Source organism: Cervus elaphus, chromosome 10, assembly GCF_910594005.1.
Source record: "Cervus elaphus chromosome 10, mCerEla1.1, whole genome shotgun sequence".
NCBI lineage: Eukaryota > Metazoa > Chordata > Mammalia > Artiodactyla > Cervidae > Cervus > Cervus elaphus.
In genome coordinates this window covers 32,800,144-32,817,315 of record NC_057824.1, presented here as the reverse complement: position 1 = coordinate 32,817,315, position 17,172 = coordinate 32,800,144, and the positions used below count along the sequence as shown (strand labels likewise).

At 41.4% G+C, this 17,172-nt stretch overlaps 2 protein-coding genes across 11 annotated transcripts in view; one reads left to right on the top strand and one right to left on the bottom strand.

The window, feature by feature from the left end:
• DCUN1D3 (defective in cullin neddylation 1 domain containing 3) overlaps positions 1–5,849 on the top strand; it is a 53,444-nt gene extending 47,595 nt beyond the window's left edge. For all 8 annotated transcript variants that reach the window (XM_043914476.1, XM_043914468.1, XM_043914470.1 and 5 more), the window contains one exon: positions 408–5,849. In XM_043914476.1, the coding sequence (XP_043770411.1) occupies positions 408–891 (484 nt within the window). In that variant the 3' untranslated portion in view covers positions 892–5,849. The remainder of the gene's footprint in view (positions 1–407) is intronic.
• Positions 5,850–10,870: 5,021 nt separating this feature from the next.
• REXO5 (RNA exonuclease 5) overlaps positions 10,871–17,172 on the bottom strand; it is a 52,719-nt gene continuing 46,417 nt past the window's right edge. For 2 of the 3 annotated variants that reach the window (XM_043914455.1, XM_043914456.1), the window contains exons 16-20: positions 17,078–17,170; positions 16,236–16,452; positions 15,808–15,992; positions 14,563–14,681; positions 10,871–11,155 (exon numbers count right to left, since the gene is read on the bottom strand). In XM_043914455.1, the coding sequence (XP_043770390.1) occupies positions 11,074–11,155; positions 14,563–14,681; positions 15,808–15,992; positions 16,236–16,452; positions 17,078–17,170 (696 nt within the window). In that variant the 3' untranslated portion in view covers positions 10,871–11,073. The remainder of the gene's footprint in view (positions 11,156–14,562; positions 14,682–15,807; positions 15,993–16,235; positions 16,453–17,077; positions 17,171–17,172) is intronic. The other variant, XM_043914457.1, reaches the window with a different exon arrangement.

Below are 17,172 nucleotides of genomic sequence, written 5' to 3'. Positions count from 1 at the left end.
CCTTGGCAGTAACCAAAACTATTCCAAAAACAAACAACCCCTATAGAATCAAAAGGAAAACAGGAAGACTCCCTCCCCATCTCCAAGGAAAGTCTACAGCTTAATCACTATTGCAGAATGAGAAACTGCATGGAGCAGGAGACTTTGGAAAGATGAATAGATGAATGAATGATATCAGCTGCCTACCATGTGCCTGGCACTATTAGAATTTGACATAACTTGTTTAGTTAAACCCTATGAAGTAAGGTAGTATTCTTACCATTTGGCAGATGAAGTAGGATTGCAATTAGTAGAGGAGTTGGAGTTCAAATCCCGACAGCCTCATGGTTATGCTCTTAATTATACTATATCGCCTCTCAGTAAATGATATCATTTACAATGATTAATTATGCCCCTCCCTATTGCAGGAAGGAATTTTTTGACGGCTGCAAAGCAATAAGTGCAGACAGCATTGATGGGATCTGTGCACGGTTCCCTAGCCTCTTAACAGAAGCCAAACAAGAGGATAAATTCAAGGATCTCTACCGGTTTACATTTCAGTTTGGCCTGGACTCTGAAGAAGGGCAGCGGTCACTGCATCGAGAAATAGCCATTGCCCTGTGGAAACTCGTCTTTACCCAGAACAATCCCCCGGTATTGGACCAATGGCTAAACTTCCTAACAGAGAACCCCTCGGGGATCAAGGGCATCTCCAGGGACACTTGGAATATGTTCCTTAACTTCACTCAGGTGATTGGCCCTGACCTCAGCAACTACAGCGAAGATGAGGCCTGGCCAAGTCTCTTCGATACCTTTGTGGAGTGGGAAATGGAGCGAAGGAAAAGAGAAGGGGAAGGGAGAGGTGCACTCAGCTCAGGGCCCGAGGGCTTGTGTCCCGAGGAGCAGACTTAGTGGCTCTGTCTCAGGAGCAGCAGCAAGGGTCTGCCTGCTGCCCTGCAGTCAACCAAGGAATTGGACCTTTCTGGAAATTACTGAAGATCCGGATATTTTCTACTTTACACCTTTCTCTGCCTTGTATCTGAAAGGGCTCTAAAATGCTGTATCATGTTTTAGGCACTTTCTTCACTTTTGGTTATTTTGGTTATTTCCCTTTTTTGGGGAGGGGTCCCCCAAATATTTGAACCTGGCTACATGTTGTATATCTTTTTTTTTTTTTTTTGAAGCCTTCAGATAGAATAAGCCTGCCACTTCTTGCACAAATTAGATTTTTTTTTTTTTGGTGGGGGAGGGTGTAGAGCAGGTAGTGGGGAATGGGACAGTTAGGTTGAATTATCGTTATAAAATGATACAGTGCCAGATCTCAGTTTTGCATATTCTTGTTTTTCAGGGCAGGTCTGTACTGTGTGTAGTGCTGTTTACATGGTTGAATTTAGGTTGTAATAATTACTTTTAAAGATTTACACAGAGTTGAATTTTGAATTAGCAGTGTTAACTGTTAACCACATTGCATTAATTCCCAGGCAATTTAAAGCTCTTGGAGAGCCAAGGCCAGCCAAGAGCATTTGTAGTCTGGTGATGACCCCCTTTTAAGCTAATTTATCTGAAACTCTTTATTTTTCTCACTTCTTGCTCATTCCTTCTTTGACCTATTTCATTTCATGTTGAGTTTATCCATCAACATGCTGCACCTGTCAGTCAAGTGAGCAGTTTTGTTAGAACACATTGTACTGAGAACCACTTAAGCATTGAATGCAGAGAAAGCAGTGCTACCTCAGTTTTGCTGGAAGTAGACTTTGATAGTTTTCTTTCTTTGATGAATTTTCTGTATTTTCATGTTGTAAGTGGAAATACTTTTTTTTTTTTTTCATTTGCTTTGGAGCCAAAGTTTCTGTTCCTGGTGGTCGGAAAACTGTGCCTGCCGGCCAACTGACTTGAAGGAAAACTGTGGTATGGAGCTCTGCTTGAATTTTTTTTTTTTTCTTAATTGAGTATCATCAGCTTACTTGTCTGGCAAGTGCAGGAGCCTGGGGTTGGCCTGAACTCTGCCAAACAAATACATAGTGTATTTAATGGTTAAACGCGGGCCCTGTCCCTTCTTGCTGCACCCGTGTTGTCACTTAACCCCCAGAGTTATTTATTTTCTTCTTTGTTAATGTCAGGCTCATTTGGGGTAATGTGATGACTATTTAGGTTTACATGACCCTCCTCACCTTTTCCTACCCCCAAATATGTATATATACATATATATGTATATATTTTACCTATATTATATATATATATATATATATATACACATATATGTATCTATATTCCTTTGTTTCTTTGCCTGCTAAAACTAGCTATAAAAGGGAGCTGCCTTCAATATACAAAGTATAAGAGTGTCAGGGAGCATCATAATGAAGGCTTTTGAATATGAATTTAGATCATTTTCATTAAAGATGAATTTTCTGTCTTTTCCTCACAAGAGGGAGTCCCAATTCCCTAGACACACCTCCACGTGCTTGCTTTGTAAGGCCAGCTTTGGTTAAACTGCCACACAGGAGCTGACTGGTCCTACCTGGTTTTAGTAGAGGGTCCTCTTATTTTTCCATTAAAAAAAAAAAAATGTCCTCATAAAACTGTACTGGAAGGATGGATGGCAGGAACTTGTACCGTTCAGCTTCCAATACTTTGGAACAGATTGAAAAGGGAATTTTTAAATAAAAATTTATAAAAATATTTATACTCTTGAGGCAGTGAGAGTTTGTCTATTAAATATTTGGAGTTTTCTCCCTCAACTTACCCATCTCCCTCCCAGGTATGTTTCTCAGCCTGGGCAGGAATTGCTTATTTTGAGTTGTTTTATTTCTTTTATTACTTATCTATGGCTCTGGGCTCCCATCTTTACAAAGATGATTTAAGGAGTTTCTGCAGTCAATGTTTTTGTATAATTGGTATTGACATAGGGAACATATATATATTTTTTAATCTGAACCCTGAGAGTTGCCCCTTTTACAGGAGTGGATGAGAAACTAAAGTTAGCCACAGTAGTTAGCACTACTGTTGGAAAGCTGATGGGCCCCAGTCCAGATATCTGGCTTTGTTCTAGCCTAAGACACAAGATCCTTGTGGACAGTTTCTAAGGGTCCTGGCAGGTTCTGTGGGCTCAGTTGAAGTCAAGGTACCTAGACTGAGGTATTGAGACTGCCATCTCATCCAGTCAATTTACAGCCCCATTTTTCCTCAGTTCTGGGTTGCGCAGAGGTTAAGGTTAAAACCTTAACCCAGCAAGCTGCTTCTAGCCAGGTAAGACTGTTTCTGTCTCAGATCAGAAGGGGGTATGGAGAGGACACAAAAGGCTGAGTTATCCTAAGGACTGGAGGAACTGGATTCCTTCCCCAGCCTACAAGAAAGCATTCCATGCATTAGGTGTGCTATAACGGATTTTTTAAAAAACACTCAGCTTCCTCTTCAACAAAAGAGCCATTTAAAATATTTTTGGTTATATATTTAATGGCCTATTTGTTACACAAATGCAAATTAAAGCCTGAAAAGGGAACGGTTAGGGAGGGACTTAGTTTCCTTCTAGGTTTGAGTCTTTGATGCAAGGAATTCAAGCTTATGCAGTCACATGGACCAATGCTTGACTTTCTCGTGACTATAGGAAAAGCAGTTCTCTGCAGAGGGATCCAAGATGGAGTGTGTGTGTAGGGTTTGCCGTTACACTTCTGGGAAGTGAGAGGTTCCTGTTCCTCTTCACCTACAGATAGGTTTGCTGCTTAATGAGTGAGCAGTAATTGTGTTGAAGAGGTCAATGCATGCCCCTCAGGTAAGCCAGTGCACACTTCACTTTAAACAAAAGGACACCAGAGTGGTGTGGTGGTGTGGTCAGGGGCAGGATGTGGATGCCATTTTGAAAATAGGCAAATACCAGAGTGACCACAACAAACTGAGTATGTTGGGAAGTTGTTTTTTGGCAGTTTTGTGAGCTTCTATGGTATTTCTTTAGCAATTGATTAGAAAGCAATATGAGATGAAGTGTGCTTCACTGCCTTGCTCTTCCCCTATACCTGCCAAATGTGAATGTATCATTCTTAACCCTGCATCCTGTAATGACACTTTGCTATACTTAGGCTAGTTGACTCAGCAACTAGCAGTTCTCCCTGCCAGATGTGCTCACATGTGTTGAGTGGTTCAAGATTCCATTTCTACCCTTCTGGTAAGAAAAAAAATCTAGAGCTAGGTAAAGATCCAAATTTCAGCCAAGCCCTCAGGCTCAAGGGAATCCAACAGAAAATGTACAAGGCAGTGTTTTCAATATTAAACTTCCCTAAGGAAGGCACAGACTAGCCTTCTTGGAGAGGAAGAAAGGATTAAGCCACACATTTATTAGTGGGTCTTAAAATAGTACAGATCTCCCAAGGACTGGTGGCAAAATTCAGTCAGTGATGGATCTTGTAGGGTGTGGGACTCCATAGTTCATGTGATGGCCACATATAGTATACTACGCCAAACTGTATTAAATAGTGATGGGAAATTACTTAGATAAAGACCTGGTATAAAAGTTTAAAAACCAAAACATCTGTATTTGGGGCCATGTTTGGTTTGCATTTAAAGTCAGTCAGTCTTCAGTGCCGTGAAGCCCAAAGGTAGACCCAGTCAGACAGTTACAAAGCCTGGAAGAAAGCTGCTGCTAGGTTTCTTTGCTGCAGTAGCCCACTTTGCCACTCTTCTTGTGTGTCTGGTTAGTCATGACCTGAACGCCTTGGTAACTGGGTAGCTAACAAAGGTCTTCCCTGGGGGACTCAGCAGTATCTTGTTTAAATGTGTGCGTGTGTGCTAATTCACTTCAGTCATATCCGACACTGTGTGACCTGTGGACTATATAGCCCACCAGGCTCCTCTGTCCACAGGATTCTCCAGGCAAGAATACTGGAGTGGGTTGCCATGCCCTCATCCAGGAGATCTTCCCAACCCAGGGATTGAACCGGCATCTGTCTCCTGCATTGGCAGGTGGATTCTTTACCACTAGCACCACCTGGGAAGCCCTTGTTTAAACAAGATGGACTAAAGGGACTATTAAGTCATTAAAGTGTTAATTGGGACTCATTTGAGAAATGTAACATTGATCCTCCTCTTACTCCACAGTTTTCTGAATCATATTATAGAGGGGTTTCCCACCCACTCCCCATTCAGAGTTTACACCTTTGTTAAGTTGTAATCATTAGCATTTATCCAGGTTAACCTTGACTAGCACTGCCTTACATTGAGAATCTGCAGGTGTTTTTCCTCACTGAAAAACAATATTGAGTAACCATCAGATTCTGTTTCTGATTCAGGTGCTGGAGTTATCACATCCTTCTCCCTATTCCTTTCTTTGAAAACTGAGCCTGCTCTTCCACCACCCACCTTCCCTACAACTTTCAGCATAAATCTTGCATATTGCCAAAGGAAGCCATCCAGCAGCTGCTGTGGTTTTTTCCCCAACACATTTATTCTGGGAGAAGTGTCTTCCTTCTGACCCTGGTTCTAGCCCCTTGAGTCTGTTATTAATTGTTCTTACCTGTTGCACTAATGAATATGATACTAGGTTTCAAAGGAGGGATTTGAAGCAATAGGCAAATGGGGCTTGGATAAATTGGTCCTACAAATAAGATACCCTGCCTTATCCCGCTGAGGTGATGAGTCCACTACTCATGTGACCCTCCACCTTTGTGGATTCCTCTTGGTTTGTGACCAGCGTATCTGTTTCTTGAAGTTGTACAAACTTGTTGACAAAAGTCAATACTTTGATTTGTATTCTCTGCACTGTTGCACTCTCCAAATGGCTCCTTGAATATTTTTATTAACTTGTTACACACATTATTGTCTACTTTTTTATTTGGAAGGTAACCTGCTGTTGGACTTAATAAATTTGTTTACTTGACTAATGACAGTTCTGCAAGAAACAAAAAACCACCCCCCCCCCCCAACAAAAAAAATACCTGTGACTTCATTCTGGGGTGAGCTTTACCCACCAGGAGCCTCTTCCAACATAATGGATGGCAAATCCTGTGCTTTGGAAAACCGTCCAGATCTTACAGGATCCCCAGCTACAAATACGGATGTTGATCTCCCACTCACCAAGCTTAACAGCTTTTCAAGTCCCAGTACTTTTAGGCAAGAAGCAAATGCATTCTCACAGGGCCACTACCTAAACAGTCTTATCAACTGATGTGGATTCCCATGAAGAATAAAAAGTGAATTAGAACTCTCTTAGTAGTTGGCTGCTATATCTCCTAGGTTGGCAGTGACTAAGGGAAAGGAGGCAAGCTGAAAACTGTCAGGTGCTACTGTTCTGTGATCTTTGGCAAGTTAGTGAAACTCTGAGTTTCCTTTTAGTCATCTGTAAAATCAAGAGAGACTGTTATTTCTATCAACGTTAGGATTTAAAAGAACACCCATGATTTATAAAGCACCAAAGACACAAAAGTTTAAGGTTTCCAAAGGCTGGTAGGTAATGCAGGGAATCCAGATAATAGGAGGATTGGAATGGTCACATAAGACCTTTCAAAATCACTGCCTCTCTTGGGGACTCAACTTCCCTATGCCAAATTGGGAGGATGGTGGGCTTAGAGTAACATGGTCCCTGATGCCTCCCTCTGGCTTTTGCATTCTAGAAGTCTAACTGTGGTAGACCTTCTTTAGTCACTAAGTCATGTCTGACTCTTTTGTGACCCCATGGACTGTAGCCTGCCAGGCCCCTCTGTCCATGGGATTTCTGAGGCAAGAATACTAGAACGGGTTGCCATTTTCTTCTCCAGCGGATCTTCCCAACCCAGGGATTGAAACTGCATCTCCTGCATTGACAGGTGGATTCTTGACCATTGAGCCATCAGGAAATCTAGGGGGTGACTTTTTCCTCACTTAAAAAATATGTACTTGTTTTCCCAGTTGGCTCTTGGGCTTGTCTTTGGCTTTTTGAGCTACTGAGCCCAGCCAGGGCTTTACAAATAGAGGTATGGGAAATAATAAAGTGAAGATTACTGATTTGGGTGCTTGTATAGAATATGGGGCCATTTATTAAAAGTGTCATCATGGTGCTATATGGCTAAAAACCAATTTTTGACTAGATGAGGGATAAGCAACTAACACTACCAGATAAGTATGTGGAATGGTATACTGAAAGTAGTTCTGAGGGTTCAGAGTACTGTAGTCACCTCAGCACTGGCTGCCTCCTTCCTCTCAAATCCAGCTGCCAAAGTACATGGCTGGGTTAGCTTTGGAAGTCATTCTCTAACTCTGGATTTTGACCTAGACCGTAAAGGGTTATTCTGCCTGGGAAGTTAAGGCAAGGGAGCCAGTCTAACCTCTCCTACCTCCTTTGCTATGACTTCCAAGGATGCCCTCTCTTATGAAAGCTATAAGTCTCTTATGTGGGTTTAACATTCTTCCCATGTAATATTCCTTGATTCTCTTACCTTGTGGGATGCTGAGAAAGTTAGTGAAATATGGCAGCAATGCGGTCAGCAGCAGAGCATCTAACTCTATAATGTTTTGTAATCCATGCTGGGCCCATGTTTATATGCGGTGTTGCTGCTGAGAATTCGAGTATGTTACAATGCAGAGCTACAAAATAATATGGTACTAGTGTGAGACAAGACAGAAGAAGACACAGACAAGGCTCTTGAATACACAGACTACAATGCAGCCTCCTTTACTGTGTAAGTAAAGATAGGTAATTGGATAAAATCTAAATATTTGGTGAAGTTACCTATGCCAAAATAAGTTCTAGGAGGAATAAAGGTATATGTGTAAAAAATTAAGTCATTTAAAAAATATACATAATATAATCAGGGGATATTAAATTATCTCTGGATCAGTCAAGACTTTACACATAAAAGCAAATAGAAAAAAATCATTATAGACAAGAACAGACTTCTAAAACTTAAAAAACTAGAAACATTTTTGCAATAATTGAGAAATGAACACATTTGTAAAGAGAACTTAAAAACAGAATGGAAAATTCATTATGGAAAAGACAACAGAAACATGGGCAATGGATATGGACAACTAAAGAAAAACAATTGGCCAAAAGCTTCTGGAAAAAATAGATGACAAATCTAAAGGGTATTCGAATAAATAATTTTTAAATCCTAAATTAAACCTATAATGAAAAACTTTTAAATCTATCAAATTGACAAAGATTTGAAAAAATGCTAGCAAACAAGGTAAAAACTTTTCTGGAATTTAAAAAAACCTTCAGTGGTTCATACTCCAGCCCAATTAAATTCACTTCTAGGAGTTTTTTCCTCAAGAAATAATTATCTGCCAAAGATGTGCAAGGATATGATTGGCAGCATCATTTGGGGACAACTTGGGACTGGTTTAGAAATTATGGCACACATCAACATGTTGGAATATTATGCAGCTATTAAAAACTGCTTTTGAATAGTGGAAAATGTATGATAGAAGATTATAAAATAGTGGTAGTTACTGACTCTGGTGGGATTAGGTATGATTTTAACTTTTCTGGATTTTTCAAGTTTCCATTAATGGGTTTCTTTTATAATAGAGAAGAGAATTTACAAAAAGGGGGACAAAAGGAAATGAAAATAACATGACTGAGTGTTTTACTAAACAACCCCATTATGGGTGAGGAGGCTAGGAAGTTTGGGAGTAGTACTTTCAAAGCCTAAACCAAGTATTCTGTGAAAATCCTTCAAGTTGCTTTTTTCCCCCAAATGAGAAGTTGCTTCTCTAGCAGCTGCCTTGGCAGCTCAGCAGTGGCTGCCTAGAAGGGTGTGGGAGGAAAAATGCACAAACGCACTTATGAATGGAATGTGTTTTGCAAGAGGCCAAGTTGGCAGCTTTGGCTTCCAAAAGGTGGGAGCATCAGAAAGAACAATGTGTGCAGACTGGAGCCTCAAGAGACTTTATGGTCTGGGCCTATCTCTGCAGAGTTCTGGAGTTGGGGGCCCAAGGGAAAACTTCACCCCACCCATCGAGAAAAAGGAATAGCCTTGGCTGTCCCTAGGAGCAAAGGGAGTGCTCTTGGCACAGGGAGCCTTGATCTACTCTGTGAGTCTGCAGTTCAAAGATGATCCTCAACAAAATGTAGGCTTTCCCAATTTAATTCTCATGACCACCTTATGAAGTAGGTAATTTATGTTGCCATCTTTAAAATGAAACCTAGAGAGTTCCCTGGTGGTCTAGTGGTTAAGATTCTGCACTTTCACTGCTGTATCCTGGGTTCAGTCCCTGGTCGACCCCGTTTAGGGAACTGGCAAGCTGCGTGCTGTGGCCAAAATGAAAAAAATTTTAAAGGAGGAAACTGAGGCTCAGAGAGGGAAACTAATTCATAACACATTCCACTACTCAGTCATTTTTCACAAACTGAATCTTTGAATATTCATATCCTTAAAAGTAGATACATCCTCATTTTACAGAGCTGTGGGAATGGGCTCAAACAAGGTTAAGTAACTGGCCCAGCAGCAGAGCTGAAGTGCCAACCTTCAGGCAGACATTTATTTTGTGTCTCAGGACTGGAGTCTCAAGAGGTAAACAGCAGCTAAACTCCCACAGCTTTGGAGTTCTGCAGTAGGAAAGAATCCAGCAACACTGTTTCAAGATGTTCTCAAGGCCTTGCAGCTGAGGTCAGCAGTCCACCTAGGGAATTTACAAGGGAACTTCAAATGGTAGTATCTCAATCCAAAATCAAGCAGCTCTTCAGTTCTGGCTTCTGGTTCCCAACTTCCAGATCTTGTGGAAGTTGCATTTAAAGGATTAAACACAGACTCAAATGCCCAACCTTGAGAGTTAATTTTAAGTAAATTATTTTTTTCTGATTATAAAACAAATATGTGCTGATTTTAAAAAACAAACCAGCCTACTTTCAGAAAAGCATCTGGTAAATTGAATCTGCCCATCCCATCAGCCAGAGATAAAAACTCTTCATATTTTGCCATATAGCCTTCCAGGTTTTGTTCCAAGCCTGTGCATATCTTTTTTTCTAGTCAACTACACAGACTATTCTGCAACCCTCCATGCATTATACAACCTATGATATACTATGAATGCATAATCTCATCTTCACAACAATCCTGTAAGATGTATGCCACTCTTATGTACCAAGCACAGAGGTGTTAAATAAGGTTCACACAACTAAAAGTAGGAACGCTGGAATTCAGAGTCAGGTAGTCTGGATCCAGAGGTCTACTGCTGCTGCTTGTAGATCTTTCACTAGATTTTATTTACACACACATAATTTTTAAAGAATAGAATTCCACCAAATAACCCCATACCATCTCCTCCATTGACATGTTTTTGAGAAACTATCTTGTTACTGTAGGATAATACTCTAGGAGTAGAACTGCTGGGTCCCAGGGTAGGGAGCAATTGAACAAGGTTTTTTGGAATGATACATACTGCTTGACAGATTAGTTCATCTTTTCAGTAGGGCAGCTAGTATCTCTATCAGTTTTGGAACTGTGTGTGCCTGTGCCCATGTCCTTTCCAACACAGAATGTTGATAATTTGAAAGTTAATTTTTAAAAAAGCAAAGGTTTTTTTTTTTACTGAAATTGAAGCTTCTAAGTTAGGACAGCTGGTATTGGAGGCACCTACTGGTAAAGGGTAACACTGCAGTTACTCTGGAAGGAAGTATTCCTAAAAATTGAACTGAAAGAGGATTTCCTGGGTTGGTTAAAAGCTAAGAGTCTTCTATTTTCCTCTGTGGACCTGCCAGATTTTCAGTCAGCATTTTTCTTTCAATTTTATAACAGTCATTCAATAGAAAGTAGTTTGCCTTACAGAAATCGCTTCAGAGATGTTACAACTTTGACAAGACTACATACTGTCTGGGTTTTCTCTTCCTGGTTTCCTTACTTATATACAGGAGTGCTACATGAAATGAGCACCTGCTAGAATACTTGTATATAAACCCACTGACACCAAAGAAAGTACACACTGGTATCCTTCCCTCGCTCTAAGATGAGGTTTGAATTTTAGGTATTTATTGAAAATTTGTACATGCCATATAAATGGACTAGACTCAAGTGAATACAATATTTCCACAAACTGTCTGCTATATAGAGAGGTCTGGCAGCCTGACCACATTTTCTGCCATTGCCCACAAGGGATTAAGAATTGACACCTGGAAAGTGGTGGGCAGACTCACAAACACGTGTTTGGAGTGGTGCCTTCCTCTTCGTCTTTTATTCCCATCAGTCCCAGGCCAGAGAGCGATCCATGAGTGCTGTAATGGAGGATGAGTAAAGACAGTTAACTATTCATTCAACCCTGTTGACAAAAAGTAAGGTAAAGGAGAAAGGGGTTTTTTGGTATGTGTATGTGCCATGGGGGTGAGGGCCAGGTAGGTAGACAGCCTTTGGAAAGCTGCCTGCTGAAAATAGTTCAATGGAAAGAATACTGACTAGTCCCTGATGCCCAGAATCAAATCACCGCTCTGCCACTTAACAGATGTGAGGCATATCTCAACTAAGGGTGAATGATCTCAAACTCAGTTTCTTCAACGATAAAGAAATATTAAATATTTAAATTACTTATCTTGCAGGGCTTTGGGAAGGACTGTAGACTGTAACAGCTAACATATTAATGTAGATGGAGCACTTACTGCAAGTCAAGCAGTGAACTTTATGTGTCCTCATTTACTCCTCCCAAACAGCTTATGTACCTTGAGTAGGTACTGCTGTAGATAACAACAGTCTGTCATCAGAATCCTTTTAAACTGCTGTTAGAATGTTGTTTTGCTAAAAATACTTCTGTAGCACCTATCACATGCCAGGCACTGTTTAAAAACTTTATGTTAACTTTTAATTATATTGTGAAACACCTAGCACATTGCTTAGAATTTAGGAGTCACCTGATATATTTTAGTTTCCTACAACCTCACAGTGAATACTCATGGAATTGGGTGAGAGGGCTGAAGTGCTCTCCAAGGCAGAGGAGGCAGAAATGAGCAAAGACAAACACACAATCTGCCTCCACCTGATGTCTGAACTTAAGCTAACAAGCCACAGGCCTGTTGGGTATGGAGAACTGGAGTTCTGAGTGCTGGAGAGTGGCTCTGGAATTAGACACAATCATAATTCAAATACAGTAGAGAATCCGCCTACAATGCAGGAGACCTGAGTTCAATCCCTGGGTCGGGAAGATTCCCTGGAGAACGGAATGGCAACCCACTCCAGTAATCTTACTTGGAGAATTCCATAGACAGAGGAGCCTGGTGGGCTACAGTTCATGGGGTCACAAAGAGTCAGACGTGAGTGAGTAACAGTTCACACTTCATAATTCAAGTATTAATTGTGCACTTACTAGCTGTGTGACCTTAGGCAGGTTGCGTAACTTGATGAGCCTTTTCCTCATCTTATTAAAGTGAAGATTCAATAACCTTAACCAAAACTGCATATAAAACACTTAGCATTACTTGACATTTATTAAGGGTTTGATGAATTACAGCAATTATTAGGAGCTGAGTCAAGCTCCCAGCATGAGGGAAAACTTTCTATTCTCCTTGCTACTCCTTCCTGAGCCACTTTTACTGTTTCCCAAATGTTATCTGTTGGCATCATGGAGACACTGCACAGAAGAGGCCAAAAGAAGTTAGTCACACAGCAGGCTTATAGCTTGGGGAAATAACATGCTCCTGCTGCTGGCTACAGATCATTATGACTACAGAAATGAGAGTGTAACTTTTGAAACAAAGGACTAACATCAGGTTTTGTTACTACAGGATTTGCTGTTTCCAGTTTTCTTCTAACTTGTCAAACATGCCTTTGGGACCTTTGCCTCAGTCAGAACTTAAGCCTTTTTGCTTCTTGACCCAATGTTGCCACCTCTAAGCCCTCATCCCCAGAGATCATCCCAACCACTTCTAGAAGAAGAAAGCTTTGACCCTCTCTTGGCTTAGTTTACCTACACGATGGGGAACTACAAGCTAAGTATTCTACTTGGTACATGAAGACTTGCCTATTTTACCTCAGCCTCCATAGCACTGGCTCTGAGAAGTTTTGTCCAGGCAAGTTCAAGTTTGCCCCCTTTAGAGACCACACTGTTAACCAAAAAGCTTTTTTTATCTTCTTTGGCAATTTTGGGTCGCTTTTTAACGTCTTACTGTTAAGTCTATTTATAAGCCTGTTTAAAGTGTATCAGTCCAGGTTTGTTTTGTTTTGTTTTATTTTTAGCTGTGAAAAAGTGAAAGTAAAAGTGAAGTCACTCAGTCCTGTCTGACTCTTTGCGACCCCATGGACTGTAGCCTACCAGGCTCCTCCATCCATGGGATTCTCCAGGCAAGAGTACTGGAGTGGGGTGCCATTTCCTTCTACAGGGGATTTTCCTGACCCAGGAATTGAACCTGGGTCTCTCACATTGGAGGCAGATGCTTTAACCTCTGAGCCACCAGGGAAGAACTTTTTTTTGCTGTAAACACCTAGTAATTATTTCTGTTTCTCAGAGATTTAATTCTCATAAGCTCCCCAGCAGGTACCCTGTTTCACTAGTAGCCCTAATACATGTTATAAGAATTTTATGACAGGAAATTAACTTCTGATCCAGGATTCAAGGCCTGAGGCATTCATGTTTCACCACCTGGAACCCTGGGCCTATGAAATAATCCTAGAATGTCAGAATTTTAAGGGACTCATTAGAAATAATACAATCCAGTGAGTTTTAAACTGCTTATGTCAAAAGAGCCACTGCCTTCTTTCCCTCCTCCCCCAATACACATATTCATTCATATACCTACTCACCCATTTCAGAACTGCTCACAGCTTTATGCCTCAGTAAAGATTTAACATCAAAATTTTTCTCTTTAATAAAGGGTTTTATAGTTTAAAGAACTGATCCCTGGTGGCTCAGTGGTAAAGAATCTGCTTGGAATGCAGGAGACACGGGTTTGCTCCCCGGGTCAGGAAGATCCCCTTGAGAAGGGAATGGCAACCCACTCCAGTATTCTTGCCTGGGAAATTCCATGGAGCCTGGTAGGCTACAGTCCATGGGGTTGCAAAGAGTCAGACATGACTGAGCTATTAACACTTTCACTTTCATAGTTTAAAGTATTTGAAAATTACTGATTTATTCTAAATCCCTCATCTTACCAAAGGGAAACAGATCCATAATAGGAAGGTGGCTTGGCCACTACTTGTCAGAAAAGTTAAGTGGTACAGCTGGGACTAGACCCAGAGTCCTGCTCCACTATTCCTCAGGCTTAGAATCAACAAAACAGGCCCTATCTCTTAAAAGTTAACAGAACTGGTAAAGGGGAAAAGGGTAGGGAAGACAGGAACACATTCCTTATATGTGGGAAAGGTAGGCTCTGGTTGCATCTGAGCCTATGCCTTGCCTAGAACTTCTTGACCATTTTTACTCAAGTGCTTCTTGTTCTAGAGAGGCTGCAGGATCTAAGAACTCTGCCTTTAAACCGGGATAAGCCATCTCCTTGAGGCTATAACAAAGTGTAGTTATAGAAGAGCAAATACATGTAAAATTGGAATACGATAACCTATCTCTTAGAACTGTGAGAGTTAAAGAAATGATTCATTTCAGTCTTCATTTATGCGCCTGGATATCAACAAAAGGCCTTTCTCCAAGAAAAGCTTAAGTCCAGAGGTCAGAATCATGAAGGAACAACCCTTCAATTCTTACCTCTTGGTTCCTGGCAGCAAGATCAGGCAGAGGGTGCCTGAGCACAGGTTGTGGTAGAGCTTTCCTATCTTCCGGCCCCAGTGCCAGGCAGCTATCTTTGGGTGGTCCACCTTCAGCATCTAGGATCAAAGCCAGATATAGACACTCAGCCAGGGTACCCACTGCTCACTTTTGGACAGATGGCAACATTCCTCCTCAGGATCCCAGGAAAGGCTCTGTTCAAATCCTCAGTGTGAAGCCAGAATCTATACTGTAGAGTTCCCGGTCCATCCCAGCATCCCCAGGCTTTCAAGTCAGTTTAGGACAGCTGCTGTCCATTCCTCCAGATGGATATTCCAGGGCCCTGGGTTAGGGGAACCAAATCACTAAGGAGAGCTCTAGCCTGGCCTCTTCTATTAAGTATATTTGTAACCTGGGCAAGTCATTCACTAGCTCTCATCTCTATTTCTCAACTGCTAAATGTGGGACATGAGACTAGGGCAGGGTTCCCAAACTTAAGCCACTCACCTCCTATCCAACCTCCTGTTGGATATTCCCTAATGGTTTTCTTTAAAATGAATCAATTTCTTCCTTAGCTTCATCTAAGTAATACTAGGGATCCCTGGTGGCTCAGATGGTAGAGTCTGCCTGCAATGCAGGAGACACAGGTTCAATCCCTGGGTCAGGAAGATCCCCTAGAGATGGCAACCCACTCCAGTATTCTTGCCTGGAAAATCCCATGGATACAGGAGCCTGGCAAGCTACATACCATTGGTCGCAAGAGCTGGACATGACTGAGGGACTTCACTTTCACTTTTAAAATAATACTATCCATGAAATCATAGGTTCATTGTGGTGGTTGTTACCTTAAATAAATGTTAGGGGGAAAAGTTCATAACTTAAAAAAAAAGTGAAAAAAGAGGTCCACCTATGACCACCAAAAATCATCTTGGTGTATACACTACAGGAAACCTTAGATCACTTAAGACTTGTCCAGCTCTCCAACTTCCTGTATCAACCCCTCAAAATGCCTTGGAGAGCCACCTAGAAAACTTGATTTTAGCAAGCTTGGAGGAGACAAAGTATGAGATATCTTGGAGAAGGAAAGGTGTGTCCAGGGCTGGAAGAAGCTGGAGAGTGAAGACTAGTGCCAGGACTCTCATGACTAATTTCCATAAACGTCAGAAGGCCAACACTAAGACGAAGCAAACTGAAGTATCTAGCTACCTTTTCCCCTCAAACCCCAGGATACATTAACTCACTCACCTGCAAGGCCTCCTGCTCCAAAGGGGGAGGTATGACACGAACCCCTGGTAGCCTTGATTCACGAGGTAAGCCCCTGAGCCAGGCATGGAGGTGCCTGGGGGTTAGGGCATGCCTGCCTTTCAGCTTCCAGTCCTTGCCCGTGAGAATGCTGAGGGCTCGCTGGGCACTGCTAAATGTTTTGAATCCTGAAAACAAGAATACTCTGTTCTGTTATTAAGGACCAAAAAAAAAAACAAAAACCAAAAACAAAACTGATCACCATCCAAGTTGAAGCTCACCCAAAGCCAAGGAAGAAGGACAAAATCAGGAGATGCTGATCTGATCCAGCCCAGGAGAGCCTATTTGGTGACCACTTCCTCTCTCTGACCTCATGTTATTACCATCTGTAATCTCCTTCCCCAAGGCTATATTTGGTGGCATAGACTTACTCAAGAAACAATATCTTTTCTGCTTTCCACTTTTAAGATCTTTAGGCAAGATCACAGCTTCCAGGCCCAGGAAGAGGCTAGACTGTTGGAACAGGTGTTCTTTGAAGGTTTCACTCACTCCAGACAGGTATATAGTACCTCGGTTCTCAGAATCTTGTTCCAGCTCCTTCACAAGCGTGTCACAATCAAGGGTGAGTTCTGTCACAGGCCTCTGCACCTAACCAAGGAAACATGGCATTAGTGCTAAGTCACTACTTCAATCCCCAGGCCTGTTACATACTAGCAAGTAACTTAATTTTTCAGTTTCCTTATCTATATACAGAGGCTAATGATAACTGCTCCAAAGGACTATGGTAGAAACTTACATAATAGATAAATAAATACAAAATGTAAATATTTTTGTGTAAATAATACTCTTCCCTTTCCTTCTCACTCCACCACCTGCAATGGAAATCAGTTCTCTGCCTTCTACACCAATGAAATTCTGTTTAATTACATAAGAAACATCAAGATACCCTTGATTCCCCTGAAAGCTAAAGGGCAACCATAAAACAAACTATTTGGATCTAAGTAGTGATAAAGAGTACAAGGAAGATGCCAATGCAGCCCAGGTTGATTTTGACAAAAATGAAAGTTATCATGTGCCCGGTCACCACTATAAGAATACCAGGCTTGGATGAAGACTTTCCATAACAAAGTCTCATGTTTAAGCTTCTGAAGGGTGCTTGTCTAAGCTGTTATGTCTTACAGCACTGTAAATATAAGGTTGAGTAAATACGGATATGGAAAATACAGGGTTGAGTGAAAGGTACTACTTTATGCTTTCTCTTTCTTGACCTTACCTTGATGCAGGAACCCTCTACCAGGATGTCATCCAAAGACTCTATGGCCAGCTGGGCAGCTTCCAGGACTTCATATTGTATACAGAGATGTGGCT